This window comes from Triplophysa rosa, linkage group LG1, assembly GCF_024868665.1.
Source record: "Triplophysa rosa linkage group LG1, Trosa_1v2, whole genome shotgun sequence".
NCBI lineage: Eukaryota > Metazoa > Chordata > Actinopteri > Cypriniformes > Nemacheilidae > Triplophysa > Triplophysa rosa.
Window position 1 is genome coordinate 4,275,348 of NC_079890.1, and position 22,794 is coordinate 4,298,141.

At 41.4% G+C, this 22,794-nt stretch overlaps 1 protein-coding gene across 1 annotated transcript; it reads left to right on the forward strand.

Moving 5' to 3' along the window:
- Nucleotides 1-739: 739 nt before the first annotated feature.
- dok7a (docking protein 7a) lies at nucleotides 740-22,086 on the forward strand. The gene is made up of 13 exons (XM_057336964.1): nucleotides 740-839; nucleotides 934-979; nucleotides 2,182-2,397; nucleotides 3,895-4,095; nucleotides 12,875-12,994; nucleotides 13,791-13,883; nucleotides 15,870-16,702; nucleotides 18,125-18,167; nucleotides 18,840-19,325; nucleotides 19,923-19,987; nucleotides 20,256-20,328; nucleotides 21,625-21,765; nucleotides 21,947-22,086. Exons 1-13 carry the CDS (start codon nucleotides 786-788, stop codon nucleotides 22,084-22,086), a joined length of 2,511 nt encoding a protein of 836 aa, XP_057192947.1. The 5' UTR covers nucleotides 740-785.
- Nucleotides 22,087-22,794: the final 708 nt, after the last annotated feature.

The window sequence follows — 22,794 nt, forward strand, 5'->3', positions numbered from 1 at the left end:
TTAAGAGTGGGAGTCAATCCCACAACCTTTTGCACTATTAATGCAATGCTCTAACCAGCCACATGCATAATTTTGGATGTATATGGAGAAAAAAACTGTGAGAAACCTGGCTCAGCTGAGAGGGCCAGATCTCTGACATGTTATAGCTGTAATTTATAACGTTTTTATGAAACAGGTTGGGATGAGTTTGGCAGGTAACCCAGGTCGTGCATTCAGTTTTTTACACACCAGACCGCATCTCTGACAAACCATGTAAGCTTCTATGAAATGTAGGATAAAAGATTTTCTATTTTGTGAGAATCTACTCACCTTGATGACACACAAAGAGCAGTATGACAAGAAATATGCAGAAGCTAAAATGTAGGTTGATGTCACAAAAGCTCTAGATTTTTTTGCCGACTGTACATTTTGAATGCTTATATTCTAAATGCAAATTTTATTGGCGTTTAGGGGCACCAGTTTACAGATACCCTATAGACTAGCATATTTAAATTATAAAAAAACGTTAATTTTTTATAACATGGGGACTTTGTAAATATTATGTTAGTGTAACACATGCAAGTTTGTTGTGTTAGAAACATACAGTTTTACACAATTATTTTGTCTGAATATTTGAAAAAAATGAACGAAACTATGCAAAGGTTAATTTTGTTTGACCTCACGTAATTATTTATCCTCTGGCCCACTGACCTCTGACATGTGGTTCGTCATGGGTGTCGTACGCGTGCCTGAGTTATTTTGAAAGTGATCCGCGCGGGCACGCGCGCAGCTGTCATGCGGGGAAGATGTGCGACACCGTGATCGTGGAGGGAGCCGGTAAAATCAGAGACGGTAAAAAAGTACGGACACTTTCAGCGTGTGCGCGTGAGATGACGATGAAAATGCTGATGATAATAACGGGAGTAAATGTTTTGGGTTTGATTCTCTCTGCAGTGGAGGAGCCGCTGGCTGGTTCTGCGCAAACCCTCGCCGGTGGCAGGTCTGTTCTAGCTAATCCTTTTCAATGTGTTGCTGGTGTCTGTGACTGATGAATAGATGAAGTATTCGAAATTATTTTCTGTGCATTGATATTTATTGGCACAAACATTTTACTGTGGAAAATAGCAGAATTGTAATAGAATTAAAATATAGAATTGAATACAGTAGGCCCTATCATAATTTTGGTGAGCTCACACACTTTTTAACCTAAACATTCAGCCTAAAGACATTTAAGTGCTTTACATCTGGACAATAACTGCACCAACTGCATGATGTCACTTTTCCTATTCTGCTTACATTTTTGCACAATGCTTTTGTTTTGTCATTAGCCTAGTAATGTGTCATTATGTGTGTACTTTTCTGTATTATTTGCACACTTTAACAAACAACTGAGAGAACAACAGTTCTATGTATGAAGAACCATGTTTGTGTAACTGTAATCATGTCTGTATTAGTCTTGTTCACTGTAGGAACGCCTCAAACTGGCAGAAGAAAGTTCCTTGTTTTCTTAGGAATACTTGGCCAATTCTATTCTATTCTTAAAACTTAACCGTTTTTGTATGCCTTTCTTATTTGAGTCCACCTTAATTGTAGGTTATGTAGACAGCCGTGCTTTAACCTGTTGTGTTATTCAATAGTTAGTTCCAGTCCACTCATTCACTTAGACATTGGAAGACAGAAGTGCTGATGCGTCTCATGATTGTATTGGAGGAGTGTGTCACTCTTGCGTGTGTGATATTGCTCTATATGTTTTAGTGAGAGCACGAGTCTTCAGAATTCACAGAGATGCACACAGATCTCTGGTCATGTTATCATCACAGCTGTTCACACTTGTGTGTGTGGCCGAGGCTTGACTTGTTTGCATTTCGCGGTAACACGAGTCGTGTTCTGACACTTCGTGTATAGGCTAACTGGAAGATCTGACTCCATACTTAAAGAGAAGTAAATTATGTTTTGTGAGAATTCTTTTCCTTTGTGTGTAACTGACTGCAGGTGAATGTTTCTGATTTATAATATAGAAATTAATTATGTAGTACCCAACAGTATTTTATACTACCCATACTATCATATGACATGGACTGAAGACCAGGAACGTGAATTAAGGATATAAATAAATAAAAACGTTTTCTTAAGGTTAGGTTTTGGTTAGCGTTAGTGGCTAGTGCTGTAAATACTGTGATAATAATCGTGTGTTTGTTTCAGATTGTTTGGTGCTGTACGTGTATAAGGAGCGTGGTGTGAAGGAGCGGTGCAGTGTGACGCTGGAGCACATCTGTGGTCTGGAGGATCATGTCTGCGGTGATGGCGTTTCTTTCACCCTCTCAATCCTCTGTATTACACGAACTGCAGTGCTCGGTTTCGACAGTGGGGAGGCACTACACAGCTGGGACCTCCGAATTCGCTACTGCCTCGGGGAAGGTGGGAGAGTTTTACCTGTTTAGGTTTACTTCACATACATTCTGCACAGATATTTGGGTTGCACTTTATTTTACAGTACGTCCCAGCAAACACAGAACGTTCCCCTAACGTTAGTTTTTGGTTCCCTTTTGGTTATTTTTTGGGAACCAAAAAATAACGTTTTAAGAACGTTCTTTTCAGGTTTTATTTTTTTTGCAACCAGAAAATTACGTTCCCAGAACATTGCAGGCTGGTTTTTTAAAAATATCCAGAAAATAACGTTCCCTGATGGTTATTTATTGGTTATTTTTTGCAACCAGAAAATAACCAGAAAGTAACGTTCCCTGATGGTTATTTATTGGTTATTTTTTGCAACCAGAAAATAACCAGAAAGTAACGTTCCCTGATGGTTATCTATTGGTTACTTTTTAATGGTAAAAATAGTCAAAACTGGTAAACGTCAGTGACATACAGAATACAGAAATCACATTAACACGTGCATTCTCCGCTCTGCCGCACACTCCCGTCATTTAAAAATGAACGGTCATTTCGTTTTACCTCACCCATGACTTGACATCAAAAATGACAGGTCTGATTTGCAATAATCCTTTTAAAACTTTTTGAATTATTATGCTATTATGACTTATATTAATTGCATTCATTGATTAAAAGTGCAAAAGTATTTACAATGAAGTCCCCTTGCATGGAATGCTGTTGAAATGTCGCCATGTTGTTTCTAAAGTAGCCCTAAACAGACACCTGCTGTAAACCCGGATAAGTTGAGTGTACTTCAACTTTTTGAGGAAACCGATTCGAACCGAAAAATTTGGTTGCTTGCTATCTGGGACACTTTAAAGTTTTAAGTTAACGGAACTATTTCAGTTTTTAGTAGTGTTACCTCATTTTTATTGAGTAGATTGTACTATTCGGGAATACAGTGTACAGAACGTCTTTTGTAAATGCGTTATCTCTTTCGGGAAAGAAGCAAAAACGTGATGACATCTTAGTCCTCTCTCGGTCTCTGTAGGTCTTCGAAAGGGAAGGGGAGGGGTGGGGAGTTGGTTGCAATTCGCAACCTCACCGCTTGATGCTGCTAAAAATTACACACAGCACCTTTAAAACACCTTATGTGTTCTGCTCTTTAACAGACAAGAAGTACTACCTCTAATGCAGTATGTCGGCCACAGTACACAATTTTGAGGCATTTTCATTGGAATGATTGAAAATTCACTTCTGATGAACAAGAAAGCAATAAGATCATGCAGATCTGAAGCACAGATGATTATTTGCAAATGCAAGCTCACAATAATTATAAAAACGTGTAGACACTTTTGTATCTTTATGTTTTGCATTTGTGAATCGTATTTTGCAAATGTAAATTTGTTTTGCATAAACGTACTTTGTAAATTACATGACCGTGTACATTGACATTTTTGTTTATATTGTCTTACTTTTCTCATAAAAGACGAGTCAAATATGACCATTATTAAATGCTCTGATTGTTGTTTTTTCTGTCAGTCCACAGTTTCAACATTTCTGTACTGCCTGGCACTAAACTGGAAAGCGGCGCTGCCACTCTCCATTTATGCAACGATCTGCTGGTGATCGCTAAAGATCAGCCGCCAGTGATCACCGGCCACTGGAATCTACTGGAGCTGCGGCGATACGGCCCAGTGAGCAGCGGGTTCGTGTTCGAGGGAGGAACCCGCTGTGGTTCCTGTGAGTAAGAGTTATAACTAACAAATATGTTAACAAAATAATTACCATAAAGCGTGTCATGAATCATCAAAAATGAAATGCCTATATGTGCAGTAATCTCGAGTAATGAATCAAGGTCAATTATTGTGTTAATAATGGCATACTTGGTACACTGAGAAAGTGTGCACTTTCTCAGTAGGCATCGCTGTTGAAAAAGTAACTGTGCTGACAACACGGTTCCGTGTGCATAGAATTATTTCCAAAAATAGTTTATTAAAACTGCTATTAAATTAACTGCTATTAAAACTCTTTCTGTTTACTTTTGGTGAAATATGAGTGCATGTGTGTGTTTGTGGTCACAGCTGACAGAAGTGTCAGCTGCTTCTGTGTGGTCTTGTTTCTGGAGTGATGGACGGGACTGCTCAGTGACCTCCACCTCATGAAACTTTATACGATTCTGAGAAAGAGCAGGTGAAGCATTATCCACCTGCAAAACAGACACATTTTACAATACCAGAAAAATCTAAAACAATATCTGCAACACTTTTTACATGGAGGTCAATAAAGTCATGCTGCAGTCATGACAGTTTTGTTCACGAAAAGTTAGAATTTTGGCACTTCCGGTTCAACCCCCCTGAAGTCAGTGGGTTTTTTACTGGCTTTTTGATTGATTGGTTGAAATAAGCTCAATACACTGCCCGTCCAAAAAAAGTCACCAACTGGGCAATGCTATGATCTGGGGTTGCTGCCGTTGGTCAGGTCTAGGTTCAGCAATGTTATGTGCCCCAAAAGATAAGGTCAGCTGACCACCTTCATATACTAAATGACCAGGTTATTCCATCAATGGATTTTTTTCTTCCCTGATGGCACGAGCATATTCCAAGATGACAATGCCAGGATTCATTGGTCTCAAATTGTGAAAGAGTTGTTAAGGGAGCATGAGACATCATTTTCACACATGCATTGGCCACCACAGAGTCCAGACCTTAAACCCATTGAGAATCTTTGGGATGTGCTGGAAAAGACTTTGCGCAGCCGTCCAACTTTCCCATCATCAATATAAGATCTTGGCCAAAATGAATGCAAGTCTAAACGGGAATAAATGTTGTGACAATGCAGAAGCTTATCTAAACGAATTCGTGCAGTAATCAAAGCTAAAGGCGGTCCAACGAAATATTAGAGTGTGCAACTTTTTTTGGACGAGCAGTGTATTTATGATTGTTCTAGGACAAACACACCAGTAAGCTTTTACGGTATGTGTCCTGAGAAAGGCGGTTGGTACCGTAACAAGTTGCAACGTTGGTGGAGACAAAAAATGTAATCCTGAAAAGAAAATCTTAAAGGGGTCATATGACACGGCTAAAACGAATATTATGGTTTGTTTTAGATGTAATGCAATGTGTAAACACGATTTAAGGTTCAAAAACGCTGTATTTTCCACATACATCCATAGTTTTCTTTAATGGCGTATTACTGTCAAATAAAGCTTTTAGCTGATTCGAGAGTGAGGTGATCGCCGAATTTCTCAACTCTTTAACAGTTTCCCTGAAAAACACTGTTCCTAAATTGGCTATTATCTGGGAGACAGCATTCTGACTAAGGGTTGATCTGGGTTCATGGGTTGGATTTGAATGTTGCCCCACATTAGATCTGGTACTCCTTCGCGGTATAGGCGAGCCCTGGACCTCGCTTCGCTTATTGGATCTTTCCCCAAACTGAATTGCAGATGGAACCCCAGGGTCACAACCAGACACAGTAGAAGCACTCCTTTCCTGTTCAGCCTCGACTTCAGACCTTGGAAGGGGTTCGACCAGACTTGGGCCAGTATACTCCACAAGCACAACTCCATCATCTAAACTCTCATTTTCATCATCCCCGGTCAACTTTCCATCTCTCTTCGTAGATTTGATATTTCTCGTCGGAGCCACGGGAGCAGGGGGATCCACACTGGGTCGGAGATCAACCCGATTCACTCTTCTACTGCGACCTCCTTCCACAGGTTCCACAGTATGAGTAGTCCCTTGAATCTCGATCACTCAATACAGAGCTGAATGCCAGGCGTCTTGGATTTTATTCTGTCCCAGAGGCCGATTTCTCAGGTATACGATCTGGCCAAGCTCAATGGGTGGACAGTACACCTTCTCTTGGGCAATTTCAATCCGCACTGCTGCTTTCCTTTCAGCATAGACTTTGGGACGCTCATGAGCCTCTGTCAGTCGCCTTTGATGCACAGATAACCAGTCATGAGTGGGCGTTGTCCCCAATTCTCTTCCCACTAAGGCATCCACCGGCAGATGAGGGTCCTCTCCAAACAACAGAAAGAAAGGAGAATATCCAGTTGTCGAATGCGGCGTAACGTTGTATGCATAGACTAGCTCTGCGATTCTCTTCGATTCGGGTGGAAGCGTTCGAAGCAACTTGTGAAGAGTGCGATTAAATCGCTCACACTGAGCGTTCCCAGTCAGATGATGGGGTGTGGTGCGACTTTTCTTGACCCCATACAGCTTGGACAATTCGGCGATCACCTCACTCTCGAAGTTACGGCCCTGGTCCGAATGTAAGCGCTCAGGAACTCCGAACTTCATGAACCACTCCCTCAAAAGAACTTTAGCTGTGATGTCAGCTTTTTGATCCCGTGTGGCGAAAGCTTGTGTGAACTTGGTGAATACATCCGTGATGACCAAGACGTTTTCTCTTCCATCAGTGGCTGTTTCCAGCAGTGTGAAATCAACTGCGACCACTTCCAGAGGCCGACTACCAAGAAACGACTTCATGGGCAGATACACTTTAGGCTGGGGCATCTTTGCGAGAACACATCGCTGGCAATTCTTAATCCACTGCTCAACATTCCCGTACATCCCCACACAGTAACATCTTGGTTTCATCAATTGTAGGGTCCTCTCAATCCCCTGGTGTCCCATACCAGCATGCACACTATCCAGCACTTGGGTTCTCAAATAGGTGGGGACCAACAGTTGAAAACACTGCCCATGTCTCTCATCCTCAATTACTCGATACAACAATCCCTCCTTCTCTCTGAGTCGGTTCCACTGCTTCAACAAAGATCGTACAGGTTTCGACAGGTTTCTCACTTCCATGCCTGCAGGTTTACGTTTCTGATCCCAGAATATCCTGAATTCTTTCAGCACTGGGCCAAGGCCCTGGAACGCGACCAACTGCTCCTTAGAATAACCAGGCCAAACGGGAGTGCTTCCTTGGGTCTCAGTACTGGTAAGTCCACTTGTCTCAGCACGCATCTGCCGAATTTCACACCTCTCTGCTCCAGCTTGAATCACTTCCGTACCAAGTGCAGTCCCACGTCATATCAGGTTACAAATGGTTACGCAATCATCATACTCCACATCTTCGGGGTCCACCACAGGCTCCCCTGCCAAGGGCTGCCTAGACAATGCATCTGCGGCATGATTACACCGCCCAGGTAGGTATTGAACGTCGAAATCGAAGGCCACTAGCTGCGCCACCCACCTTTGCTCTAGGGCTCCTAACCTGGCAGTGTTGAGGTGACACAGTGGGTTGTTATCTGTGGCGATGGTAAACTTGGAACCCAGCAAATAACTCCTGAATTTTTCTGTTACGGCCCACTTGAGGCCCAGCAGCTCTAGCTTCATACTGCTGTAGTTTTTGTCGCTCCGCTCAGCGTTTCGCAGTCTTCGGCTGGCATAAGCGATAACCCTTTTCTTTCCCTCTTGCTGTTGCAGAAGCACTGCCCCTAAGCCTTGGTTGCTTGCATCAATCTCTAGAAGAAAAGGAGACGAGAAATCAGCAAATCCGAGCACGGGTGCACAGGTCAGTTTCTCCTTCAAAACATGAAATGAGGCCTGACACTCACGACTCCATCCACTGGTTACCTTCTGATTAACCTTCGCAGGAGGTCCTTCATTCAGACACTGGTTGACTAAGTCATGCAGAGGCCCTGCAACTTTTGAGAATCCCGGAACAAATCGCCTATAATATCCGCAGAAACCGAGGAAAGATCGTAACGCTTTCAGGGTGGCTGGCACCGGCCACTGTGTCACAGCCGAAATCTTAGTGGGGTCGGTGGCTATGCCCTCAGTGGATACCTGGTGTCCCAGAAAGGTCAGGGTAGATTGTAGGAAGTGACATTTGTGACACATCCACTTTGACCTTAAGTCCAGTGTCCTGCAACCTAGTGAACACAATCCGCAACCTCTCCAGATGCTCAGAAAATGTTCGAGAAAACACTAGGATGTCGTCCAGATATACGAGCATAATCTGAAATGTAAGATCGCTCATGGTGGTTTGCATCAATCGCTGGAAAGTTGCCGGCCCATTGCACACTCCCATCGGCATTCTCAGATGTTCAAACAGTCCGAATGGTGTAGTAAAGGCCTCCCGCTTGGTCTTCAGGTTGAGCTTGCGGTAATCACTGCACAACCTAATACTGCCGTCGGCCTTCCCCACAAGCATTACTGGAGACGCATAGGCACTTGAACTCTCCTGGATGACACCTTTTCTTAACAGCTGTGCTATATGCTCCTTACCCTCTTTGTACTGGTTTGGCGGAATCCGGCGATATGGCAGGTTAATAGGCACATCATCCACCAGGTTGATCTCATGTTGTACTCGGTCTGTGAAACCCAGGTCGTCGTCACCTAGGGCAAACACATGCACAAACTCGGCCAGTAAGGCTTTCAGCTCAACTTGCTGCTCCTTCGTGCCTCCAATATCCATCTGGGATATCAAGTTGGATTGCTGCTCTTTCTTTGACAATAATTCAACACCCATGTAGATCTCTTCAGCATTTGAAGATATGCGTTGAAACATTACCTCATGTCCTGGGTCATTATCCACCAACTTCACGGGAGACAGCACAACTATTCGAGTCCTGGGGTGCACCCACACATCTTCATTAGACAGGTTAAACACTTGTACTGGACCTTCGGGATGTTCAGAACTTACCACTGTCGGCATAACTAGCACACCTTCAGGTAGCCCATGATGCGTTGGCTCTATCAGCCACTGGCGTCCGTCTTTTGCACTCACTGACCAGCCTTTGGCCATTACTGTAGTTATGGAACCAGCTGGAACATGGAACATTCTCCTCCCTGCGATACGGGCCACTCGACACTTGTGAACATCAAAGGTCTGAACCTGTTGGAACACATTCCTCCAATCAGTCTCTAGGGTACCTTCCAATTGATCCTCAAACTCGGACTGCACCATTTGCCGACATCGACTGATGATGTTCATCCCCACAATACAGGAAACAGGGTGGGAAGCACGAGGAGGATCCTTTACCACCAAGAAACCGCAATCTGGAATGGTTCTTCCCATCGTCTCTACTCCTAGCTCCAGATATCCCAAATACGGGATGTCCAGCCCATTGGCGGCAGTAAGCTTGAGCCATCCAGCAGTCGCAAGCATGTCTTCATCATCACCCCCCAGATGTTGCCTGAAGAAACTTTCAGCGATGGTACTGACTTGGCTGCCTGTGTCCAAAAGACAAGATACATTCACACCGAGAACTTTAATTTCTACTTGAGGGCATGTCCCTACTGCCCTTTTCAGCAGTTCTTCATGGGTTGAGTCTACAGGTTGCCCCTGGATTGCGCGACTCACAACAACCGGGGCGCTCCATTTCCCGACTCCTCAGACTGGAGTACGGGACTTCTGGGACTACGTTTCTGAGGACAGTTTCTAGCAATATGCCCCACTTCTTGACACTTCAGACAGATGGGTTTGCCATCTTCGGTGAATCGCAATGGAGTTCGCATGCTATTGGCCCGGAAGCCCGCGGTCTCTTGCTGTTGTGCCATTAAGCCTTTAACGGCTTGGGTCAGCTCAAGGATTACTACTCAAGGATCCATATTACTAGCTCAAGGATCCATGACTTTGGATAAAGTGACTGGGTTGGGGTTCACAGCTGTCATTTCTGCACAATGTGCGCTTTCACTGTAGGAACCATAAGCACCCCCTCGGCTTTTAGTGGCTCGAGCCCTCCCAGACTGCTCCTCCCAGCCCCAGAGATAAGCTTCCTCCCTTACATCTACCATACAGGACTCAGACTTGTCCCTAACATACCGCCTAAGTTCTCGTCTGAGTGCAGGGTCTCGGATTTGGATTTGGATTCAATTTATTGTCATTGCACATGTACAAGTACAAGGCAACGAAATGTGACCTCTGCATTTAACCCATCCAGAGAGTAGTGAACACACGTACCCCCGGAGCAGTGGGCAGCTATCACTACAGCGCCCGGGGAGCAAGTAGGGATAAGGTGCCTTGCTCAAGGGCACCTCAGTTGTTACCCGCCGGCCCTGGGAATCGAACCGGCAACCTTCTGGTCATGAGTCCGACTCTCTAACCATTAGGCCACAACTGCCTATCTACAATCTGATCTATCAACATTATCTTTTCATCCCCTACCGCCTCTGGTGAACGCTTGATAACATCCTCCCCCTCTTTCTGTTTACGACTATAAAACTCCTGGAGGAGTAGGGCAATGCTGCGCTTGTCAGTAAAAGCCTCTTGAAGATAAGTGAGTATATCGGTGGCTGTATCGGTGTCTACATCACTTCTCAGTCGAACCTCTTCTAAAGCAGCACCCCGCAACAATGACATAACATAATCAAATTCATCATTGGGTGTAAAGTTTTGGGCTCTTAAAGCACGCGCAACCTCTTCTATGAATTCACTTACGGTTCTCCCATCTTTGTCAATGTCCCCTGTGAATGGGCTGATGTGACGCTCTTGGGGTACATATACATAAGTCTTATTAAGTCCCCCCTTTAAAGACTCAAGTTCAGCCATTGCTTTGTCGTGCTTTCGATTCAATTCTCTTAACTTCTGACGAAGGTCGTCCTCTTCCCCCTCAGATTGGTTAAACATGTTGCAAGCCAAAGTCTTTCACGTGGCAACCTACAGAGACAGTTCGTGCCTACTTCAGAATTAGTGCTGGCTTCCGAAATCCACGGTACACAGATGCCACCACTCCGCCTGCTCCTTCACGTTCCCCGTCCCAGGTCACATTGCCAGTCGTCGAACACTCCGTCCGGCTGTCACTGGAGTTACCAACGCAGAGGCTCCTCTTCACCACCACCGTGTTTGTTTTACACCCCGTGTGTCACTAACATTCAATTATCCCTGGCGATCCCAATAAATCAGCGAAACCCCACTCCTGGTACCAAGTTTTGTTGCCAGATAACAAATTGCAACTAACGCACGGTTATAAGGTTTTGATGTATTTGCGTTGCATTACCTCAATGCAATACTTGAAGTTAGTTATAGTGACTCCTTCAAGAGATCAATATCAAATTCTTGTAACAAAACATAAAACAGTTTTCAGTTTCAAAAGAATACAACAAAAGATATGACACTACCCGCGTTGTCCAACCGGGTTTTCTTTAATGGCGTATTACTGTCAAATAAAGCTTTTAGCCGATTCTCACAACTGAAAGACGGAAATTTTTCAAAATTTGCACTGAGTTTAGGACACACTTTATGGTGAAATACCACACTTCAGAGTAAAAAAACACGGTAATGGCACCCTACACATAAGCACAGACCTCAAATCAGTATTTTTCTCAGGTAAACAAACACATTATCAAATATCACATACACAGGATATTCACAGACATCATACACATTCATATTACATCTGAAGCTTACCGAATTCTATTTTACCAAGAAACCATCACATTCGCCACGTTTAACGACATGCAACACAGATCATTCCATATCCTATCCAACAAAATACATGTATTACATACTCAGGATGAAATGACAACAGGGGTGTCCAAAGTCAGTCCTCGAGGGCCGGTGTCCTGCAAAGTTTAGCTTCAACCCTAATCAAACACACCTGAACAGCTAAACAAGGTCTCACAAAGCAGACTAGAAACTTCCAAACAGGTGTGTTGAGCCAAGTTGGAGCTAAACTCAGCAGGACAGTGGCCCTCCAGGACCGACATTGGACACCCCTGAATGACAACATTCTGTTACATCAGGTAAAACGTAAATCTCTTCATCGACTCATAAGAAACATGAATTTTACCTTTGATGACATTAACGGCTTGAAATCCTCTCTCATGCACTGCGCTCGTCCCTCATGTACTACACGAGGTCTCTCTTCCGGTATCGCACTCCGATTACGTCATTTACAGCGGCCGCGGTCTTAAAGGGAAACTACCTCTTAGTTTTTTTTTTTAATTCTAATACAACCCGGTTACACATATGTTGTCTTTTCTAATGTTGCGCGCGTGTCTGCATTTGCAGATCACACAAAGAAACAACATGCGCTACAAACACATGACAAACTCAACTCGCGTTAGTCCGCAACAAAGTCTTTTACAATGAAAATATACTTACAGGCTGCAAATACACAAGCTGAAACACACAGCGTCTCCACGACATGGCTGATTTACAAGTGTGCCCACCTTACTTGCGTATAGATTTGGGCGGTCTTAGTCAAGTCATACCACGAAATGACTTAGATTTGTGGGGGTGTGGTTACACGAGGCGTTTCAGGCAGGTCTGGGTGAGCATTCGCTGCATCTTTTGTTCCATCACTTTAATTTTTGCAATTTTACGTGTCTAATACATGCATGGGCAACTTATAACACACCAAAGACACAGAAAAATACAGAAAAGCCTACAAAACGTAATTTACTGTAGCATTCTAAGCCGTGCAATGCATAATGCTTTGGTTGAGCAAATAGTGTTAACAGACCTTCAGTATTTTCATGCGAAACTGCAGATCAGGTGAGTTGATGCATGTGTAACTTTTCCTCATATTCCTCCATCATCTCTGTGTGTTGGTTTGCAGGGGCTGGCGTGTTCCTCCTGGCTTGTTCCGAGGGTGAGCAGATCAGTTTTCTGTTTGACTGCATTGTTCGTGGAATTTCCCCATCCAGAGGCCCGTTTGGACTGAAGCCACTGCTTCCAGGTCAGTCCTGTCACTGCTGTGATGTGTGCTGACGTCAATTTTCGTGCTGCATCTCTTTTAGCAGATCATTTATGTCCAATGTTTTATCTCTGTAGCTAAAGAAGTAAAAATCGCTATCCATGCAAAAATATAACAATATACGACCTTTATACTGAATGTCCAGCAAACTCATCCTTGACCTTCAGTTTGTTCTGTCCTGTTATATGATTTTCACTGTGACATTTAAGAGTAACATACTTTTTTTAATTTACACACGTATCGCCCCAGCCAATCAGAACCTGAGCGTGAGGAGGGATATCTGGGGTTAAAGGGACGGGTCATACACGCAGAGCTCTTGATCACTCGCAGAACGCTCTGACCTCATCTGAGGCCTTAGTACTGTACTGTAAGCAAAGCCGTCCTCAGGCAGTAGCAGGTGTGGCCTTTGCTGTAAGACTTAAAGCTGAAGGAAAATATCCAGGCCGCCTGATGTTTCATATAAAGTCACGATTTCGTTACAAAGGTTGTCCGTGTTTGTTGTGTCCATTTGGAATGTTTGTTTTGTTGTTTGTTTGATCGGCAGTGGACAGCACCTCACCCTCCCCTGGCACTGTGCCGTCCCATCCACGTGTCTGGATTTATTAATAGCACTTTAGGTGCTAGACAAACACTGGGGTTCTGATGTGACCCCCTCTCATGTGTCTCTGCACACGTCCCCTGAACTTACACACAGTGTTAACAATAAGCCTGTATACAGTCAATGGCAAAATACAAACTGTCTCCCTTTGTCTCAGTAAAAAAAATATCTTTGTGTCAGATTGCGATATCAGTCCTGTTTCAGTTCAGGACAGACTGAACCATGAAGCAGAGGAGCTGGAGAAGAGGCTCAGTCTACTGTCTCACTCCACAGGTACATGTCTCCCAGCCCAGTCAACATCACTCTAACTTTTCGTTAAGTTTGAATTAGTGAATTGTGAATTTAACGCATTAATTATAAATATTACACCGCTCGTTGGAATGCTTGATTCTGATTGGCCAGTCGCGACATTTGCAGGTTCGTTATTCCCAGATAACAACTTCTCAAAACTAATAACACACGGTAATCTGGATGCAGCAAATCATTTTGACCGTTTTTTTTTTTGACAAATTAAATATGAATATGTGTTTTACATGTAATAACATATGACATTATATTTACAAGTGATTAAACCAAATTGTCTGTTTGTGATATTAGAACGTAGTTTCTTAGCTTAAACCGAAAGGGCTTTTCCTCACGGAAGGTCTGCATTCGGTAAAAATGAGCTAGTAAAATATTTCAATTTCACATTTCATGTCCAGTTTTTTTCTCATGTGACAAGTTTTTTTTCTCAAGTGGAAATAAGCCCCTTCAGTGTGATACAAGACCCTCTGTCCTGATCAAACTGTCGGGGCTTATTTCTGCGATAACAACCGGCTGCCTGTACATTATCCCTTACTTATTGCATTATGGTGAAACAATTTAAGTAGTGCACATGTTATGTTGATTTTAAACAACAGTTGAATAAAAAAAACAATAATATTGTGTTATATTTTAGACACTATATTGTCTGTTTTCCTAATTATTCAACTGAAAAATTACCCATACAGTCTCAGGGGAACTGTTGCTCATCTCTGAGCAACACACAGCATTGTTTCATTTCTAATTACATACGTTTTTTGAGTGAATTAATTATTTTGAGTGAATTAATTAATACGATTATAAAAAATGTAAATGCTTGGCAGCTCTAGTTAGAGTACATTTTATGTTTGTGTTATTCTAAACATTATATATCATTCTTGTCCTTCTGAAACCTTGTATTTCCAAATTCACAGTTTTTTTAGGAAATACTATATTGTCAAAGTTGACAAGCGGTTAGATGTTTGCAAAACCCAGTGACAAAATAAACAGTAATAATAATCATTTATGGAAAAAAAAAGAAAATCACAAAATATGGAGATAAGAGGTTTCGGATGGAGAGCGATGATAGGCTAATACAACATGCAAAATGTACAGAATTTTTAGCTTTTTATTATAGTTTTTATTATATTTATGTTGTATAAAGATCACAATATATATCGCAGATTATATTATTAAAAAAATAAAAAACAGCCCAATGTGCAGCCCTAATTTATAGTTAGTCTTGGTCAGCGGTGCGTTCCCCTAACAATGACATAACTCGCTGGTTGACCACCATAATACGATGATCATTGGGGAAATTAACGATGTAGTTATGACTGTTTCCCCGAAACCTTAGTAACTCTGTCGGAGATCAATCGTTTGAACCAAGTTGGTTCAGCAATCTAGTTGATGACGCCATACAGGTGGTGGAGTAATGACGTCTACTAATAAATACGTTCAGATCGAATTAATGTCAAATTCTTGCTGTAAATAACATGCGTTGCATTTAACGGCGACTTTAGTTATCCTATTTTGTTATCTGTTGTTTTATTTCACAATATTTCATTAATTCATAAGTTTCCTCCTACGTCACTCTGCCCAGGGATTCCCCAGGGTCCTAGTGCACGTAAATTCATGCGCATGCGCACTTTTAAAAAAACAGCGCTTGTATTTTCTTAACAAAATAAAATATGTAAAATTTTATTTGTTTGTATTTCGAATGATGGCTTTATCAAAATAAGATATTCATTACGAATTCATATGAATAAGCCACCTCCTAAAAATGTTACGAATTGCGAATTGAGATTGTGTTGTACTGGCACGAAAACAGATAATACTAAAACATACCAAGAAAATTGGCAGCCACCTCGTGAAATAGGCCTACATACGAATAACAATTGTGTTGGCGTTATAGTGTCCCACCTGCTAGTTGTGTGCAATCTGAAAGAAATTAAACTTGTTTCTTTTTTGTTCTGGAAGCTTCCAGTGTTGGGTCTTCGATGACGGGAGACGCCTGCAGCATATCCGGGTCATCAGACACCAGCCAATCAGATTGTAGCGGTAGCAGTCGCCCAGCACTGTGGACTGAATCTATCTTGCCTAACTCATCTGAAACATCTCACCCACTGGCACCAAAAACAGCATCTCAGGGGGATGACAAACCATCTGAGAGGTTCAACCATGATCTCAGGGTTCCTGTGGATCCTGTCCACTCACGGAAGCTGAAGGACACCGGAAGACAAAACTCATCCGACAGCGGCATTGCCACGGGAAGCCATTCTTCCTACACTGGAAGTTTCTCCTCTTACATTGGCAGTCTGGATGCGGCTGGTCCAGGGGATGAGTACGGCATGCTGCTCAATCTTCCACCACCTGCTTACCTGGAGAAACACTTGTGCTCCTGCCCACCGTGTCCTGCCCAGGAGTACCAGGTGCCCTCGTCTCTGCGTTACCTGTACGACACTCCCCGCAGACTACTGGAGAACACCAGGACATCTGAGTCCTCCGGAGACAGGAGTAGATCTACAGAGGGTACTGCACTTACTGACAGTGGACAGACTGAGCTGCCGATCAGCTGTCAATCAAAAGACTGTTCCGAATGTCCCAGGCAATCAGATTCAGGCCCAGCCCTGATACGTTATCCCAGGACTGAAGAGACACTGGAGATCGATAGAGGGGAGGGGCTGAGGAAAGAGGAGGGGCCTAAAGGATCATCTTGTAGTAAGCACTGTGGTGACTGTACAAATCGTTCACATCCTGCTGCCGGTCTTAAATCACTCTTCACTACATGCCCTTCCTGTGGAGGACTTAAGGTAAACACACACATAGTTTATACTTCTAGTGTGTAATTTAGAAATACTTTCCTAGTTGAATGTATGGAAAGCACTATAGTAAGACTCTGTTTAGGAAATTATGTGTAAGGAAGCGTTTGTTAATTTTATGTTTAGGTTTAACACTTATTCCGAACGTGTAATCTGTCAGCACACACTCAACACATAAAATCATCCAAGAAAACATTCTGTTTACACAAGTTATGGGAATGACAATGCATTTATTTTAGAATGAATCACTTAAATCAGCAGCTCTGTGTTTACAAAATAAAAGAGTTTATTCCAGACAGTTTAAAGGAAGATTAGTGGGGGTTTTTCGGTCTTTGATCAGACACTGTACAGTAAGAGGCTGTTTGCTGCCCCCTGCTGACTTAAATTGTACGGACACTAGAAAAAGTCCAGTGAATCCATGAATGCTTAAAGGGATAGTTCCTCCAAAAATGGAAAATCTGTCATATTTACTGTGTATAAATGTATTTGTTCCAATGAACACAGATATTTGGAAGAATGTTAACAATTTTCAGGTCTGGGACATCATCCACTACCATAGTAGAGACAAAATATTGTATTTTTTTGTTCTGTTGAACACATCATGAGATATTTGGAAGAATTTAGGAAAACAAAGAGTTCTCGGGCACCTTTGACTACCATTTAATTCTTCCTACTATGGCAGTCAATGATGTCCCGGAACTGAAAATGACTAACATTCTTCCAAATATCTTTCTCTGTGTTCATTGGAATAAATTTATAAAGGCATGGAATTACATAAGGGTGAGTAAACAATGACAGAATTTTCATTTTTGGGTGAACTATGCATTGAGAAAGCTGTGTTAATTAATAATTTCTTCTCAAAAGCATGACGTTTAATTTTATTTTTATCTTACTAAAAATGTTTTCATCATTATACACCGCTACTTCTGAATGACTGTCTATAGGGAAATATGCATTTTGCCTTCAGGTGGTATACTAGGGCATCGTTTTTTATCATATCATAACTTCAACTTTATGCCAGGACCGTATTATGTGTCTAATGTAAAGTAAAATACATTACATTGTGTTGTTTTTACAAAACTAAATATTAACAAACTTCAACACATTTATTTAAATATTAGAGAGACTGCTTAATAATTAACAGAAAGTCAAACTAAAGTTGTATTAAATCAGGAATGTTCCTGTAATTTACAGTATTACAACCTCTGGTGTAACTGAGTGTCTTGCTCAAGAAAACATTTATGATGGATAAAACGCTTGGAGGGGCTGAACCCATTTTCGTCTCTAGCCCAAACTTGAGTAATGAGGGGTTTCAGAATTACTGTAATAACAAAAAGCGTCACCTGCGTACAGTGTGATTGTAATGCAGTGGTTTTACAGTATTATGTCAGTGAATCTGTATTTTTTGAACAGGGGACACGTCTGCCTGGAATGACTTCACCGCCTCTTGTGCCAGGTAAGATTCATCCAACTGTGTACAGCTCTGTGACAACCTAGTGAGCTGTTATAAAGTTTCATTTTTACATAGACAGCTAACCATATAGTGACTTGATTTAAATAAGAGACATTTTTTATGTCATATGAAACATACTGTATTTGCAATCAAATTTTCAAAAATGCATGCCGAAGAATGTATGCAATGTTGCCAAAACACGGTGCAATTTTGCTGCATAATATATGCAAAAGCTTTTGTCAGATGTACCTGTACGCCGGTTGTCATGAAATTCATACTAGGTAGACAGCTCACTAGGGTAGAAGCAAAACATATTTACACTGTTTTTTGCATTTTTAGTAGTTTACTTGGTCTTCATATACCATATGCACATTAAAGGGATAGTTCACCCAAAAATGACAATTCTGTCATCATTTACTCACCCTCAGATTGTTCCAAACCTGTATACATTTCTTTGTTCTGCTAAACACAAAGGAAGATATTTGGAAGAATGTCAGTCACCAAGCAGATCTCGTCCTCCATTGATTCCCATAGGATTTCCTGCTATGGCAGTAAATGAGGGATGAGATCTGCTCGGTGACTGACATTCTTCCAAATATCTTCCTTTGTGATTAGCAGAACAAATGTATCAGGTAAGTACCAACACTCTCAGAGCCTCAGGTGTTACCTCAGCAGGTAAACAAACAGCACCACCCACTACTGCTCAACCCACCAATCAGGAGTCAGAAGATATCAGAAAACCTTGTGCGTCATGGACTATCCACAACTCATGGAAGCCCTCATCTGAGCGCCCACAGAGCAATGAGGAGAGAAGATCTGATGGAAATGTCTCTTGTCCGTCCGATCTTCTGGCACACTACAGTCCCGCTGACCGGCGCTCAGTGAACGGTAGCGTTTATGAGCCCATGTCATCGTCTTTGGTCCCTGTAGTCTTTGAGTCCAAACGTCCTGCTCACAGCGCACACACTCTCCTCTATGAGAATTGCCTCCACTGCAGAAGAGGAGAGAACAAATGCCATCTTCCCAAACCAACCCCTCCAACTAGGCGTCAAGAGTGTGACCAGAGTCAATTTCTGTGGAGAAGCCACTCAAACATCTCAGAATCCATCTGTTTCTCAACTGGACATCTCAGTGTATCACTGCAACAAACATGTGAAGAAGGTAAGAGAACGACTGTGTAAACTTTTCATCCCGGATGTCTAATACCAAAATGTCTCCTGACTTTTTCTTTGAAGAGCTTTTTTCCTCTGTGCTCCTCTATAGTTTTCTCCTCCTCCCACTCTTTGTTCCTCTCGATTCTTTGACTTTTCTGCTGTTGTCCTTTTGAAGAAGCTTCACACTTTTGGCGTTTTATCGACTAGTCCTTGAGGTCGCACCCCTGAAGGACTTTCCATCTATGCTGGACTCTTATTTCCTGCTTTTCATTCAGTGAAATGCTCCACAGCACTTTGCGTAATAATTGTAACAATAATAAATCGATAATACTTAATATTTAATTTCTCAATACATTTAAATAAGAAATAATAATTAATACAAACCATAAAAGTATTGAATTAAAACTTAATTAACTATAATTATAATTAATAAAATTTAAAGTGCAGTTTCACTGGATTTTTACAGTGGCATTACTGACTGAAAATCAGGTCATTTAAATCATAAAACATGAAAACAACATTTAAACCCAGTTCTAGCTGATCTGTTCACTGATATATTGTGCATCTGTGTTTGGGATGTTGAGCTGTGGTTATTTTTGTGCAGATAAGAGGGCAGAGAAAGGAAGATCTGATTCAACATATGAAATCATGGAGAGTCGAGTGTCGGAGGTAAAGATGAAATTGGTTTTAAATGACAGTGAACAGAACAAAACTGATCTCATCATTATTGTACTATATAGAGGAGATAAAAACCGTATTTGTAAACCACAAACAACGCCTTTTCTCTCTATACTTAATGACTGAAACCTGTACCTGTACAGACACGTTACAGATTAAACTGGTTTGAACATTTAAAATGGAATTAGACTGCGTAAGGTGTGTTTTTCTATAGCTATGACTCTTTCTGACACGCTGTCTCTCTGTCTCTCATGCTCAGTCAGAGAAGAGCAGGTATGAGCTCATGAGAGGTTGTGGTGGATCACATCTCGACTCTCAACATCTCACAGAAGGTCAGTTCAGTCACCTTGTTTGTATCGCATATCTATTTCTGAAAATAATTATCATTTTGTCACAGAAAAAAACCGAGCAGCCCCAGTTCTAGTTCGGTTGGACTATGATATTAATTGGCTTGGGACAATAAAGTGTCTGTTCATGTTTGTGTGTCATTGTGGGGACCACAAGAGGGAAGTTGATTATTAAACATACTAAATGATGCATGTTTGAAAATGTAAAAAAGCATAAAGGTGTCTATGAGGGTTAGATTTAGGGGTAGGGTGAGGGGGATGGAATGCACAGTTTGTAAAGTATAAATGTCATTATGTCTATGCACAGCCTGAATACTTTAAACAAAACAAAGAGCATACACAAATCAACCAATTCACATTTGTTAAAAAAAAGCCCAGGTTCTGTGATGGTTCAAGGTGTAAAAGCCGTTGCACATGGAGTCCGAAATTTCCGCACGTTAAAAAATAAATACAACCTCACATTGTGTCAATCATATTCACAAACTTGCTTTCGATATTTTCGTCCGTCATAAAAAAATGTGTTTTTCGCATCCATAGCAAGCATTTTGAGAGGCATTTAGACACCTTACAAAGGAGCGCCAAATACGAAAAAACGCATACGAAAATTTTGGACTGTATGTGCAAAGACCTTAAGTGCTTTCAGGTTGAATAAAATGCTGAGCTCTTTACCATGGTAAACAAATCTGTTACACAACTTCCACTCACAAGGCAATTTGGATACCACATTTTTAGCATCCAACAGGACAAAAAAATACATGTATAAAAATATTTATTTAAAAATAACACTCATCATGCATCTCCTTCCTTTCTCTCTCATCTTCATCATTTTAACCAAAAAAAGGTAGAACAATTATATCAAATTAAATACAACGCAGTAAATCCTCCAGAAATCTTCTGTAGCTGCAGATGTATAATTAGCCAAAAAATGTCTTTTTTCACAAAAACTTAAAAAGAGACACGCGGTCATTTCCAGCTGACACAACCTGTCAACACATCTGTGGTGTTTCTTGTGTTCATGTCTTGAAAAGAGCTGCGAGCCATTTATAACTAATTAAAGGCTTTGATCAATGGTTTCTTTAAAGTAAACTAAACACAATCAGTCTCTGTTTACATCTTTATCAGAATCATGTCATCTTACCATATAACAAAGTGCAAGTATTTTGATGATGTAATAATAGTTTCTTTACTGAATGAAATAGAATTAAAATGTTAAGGCATGTCTCATGGAGGACCTGTTCTGTGTTTAATATCGTACAAGTATGTGTCATCCATGTCTTTAAGGTGGACTGTTTGCATTTCCTGTGGATGGTTTGGCGAGGGGAGATCTAGTAACATATGTGAATATTCCCATCAGCCCCATGTCCAAAAAACAGCTGAATTACATGGAAGTAGAGCTTCAGGAGTCCAGCGCCTCCATCAGAGGTGTGAGCCTTTATTTTACAGGATAGTGACAGTCGGTTCACAAAAAAATATTCCACATTAACCATTTCTGCCAGTAGGTGGCAATCTCTTAGCACGTTTCATGTGTTGAACGAGTCATGAAAGAGTCTCATGTGGGTTTTGTACTTTTGTACTGTTTAATTGTTGATTCCATTGTGTGCAGGAAGAAGCTCCAGTAAATACGCTCAGATTGATATAACAGCAACTGAGGCAGCGCACAGAGCCGGTACCCAGCATGCACTGGGGCGAGAGGAGGGGCTGCAGAGACTGGAGCAGAGGAGAAGAGGGGGGGCGCCTCAGTGATGTCATCGGGCCACAAACCAGGGCGAAGATGCTGTCGCACACAATTCCTCCACCTGAAATGAACAGAAATTATTTATTTGGAAAGCCCTCCTCTCTTGTTCTAGAGTTCTCTGGAGAAATTGACCAAAATGCCTGCATAGGTCCAGACCAGTATATCAGTATACACAGACACCAGTCCAGACCAGTATATCAGTATACACACACGTACACAAAAAGGTTTTGTTTAGCCAGGCAACATTTTTTTTGCTGTATCGGACACAAACTCATTTAGTTGTTTGTAGGGTTGCTATTCTTTTATAATAAATCTCACTAATTTACATGTTTCATTGATATCCTTAGTTGTTTGTACTAACAATTCAAACATTCAATACGAGCAGTCTAAACAGTTTCAGATTGTACTTTATTCAGGTTGTGACATATTTAATGTTGTGATTATTAAGCCGTTAATGTAGCAATTGACGTACCAAACAATAACTGCAATATCTAAAGTTTGTTATAGTCCAATATCAGAATGAGTTTCTTACACACAGGCATTATATTATTATTAGATGTAAGTTTTATGCTCCCTGAATGTGTAATGCTTTCTGTATTTGTAAATATATGCCTTGACTTTTTTATTGACCTAAAACCTGTTCTGTAAAGAAAATAATTTTCTGGATTTACTTTAGAATCTTTACAGCAAAATAGTGCATTTACTTACTTTTTTGT

Coding starts and splice junctions, on each gene's coding strand:
- dok7a (XM_057336964.1), top strand. CDS start 786: ATGTGCGACACCGTGATCGTGGAGGGAGCCGGTAAAATCAGAGACGGT. Junction 4,096..12,874: donor AGGAACCCGCTGTGGTTCCT/GTGAGTAAGAGT, acceptor GTTGGTTTGCAG/GGGCTGGCGTGTTCCTCCTG. Junction 13,884..15,869: donor TCTACTGTCTCACTCCACAG/GTACATGTCTCC, acceptor TTGTTCTGGAAG/CTTCCAGTGTTGGGTCTTCG.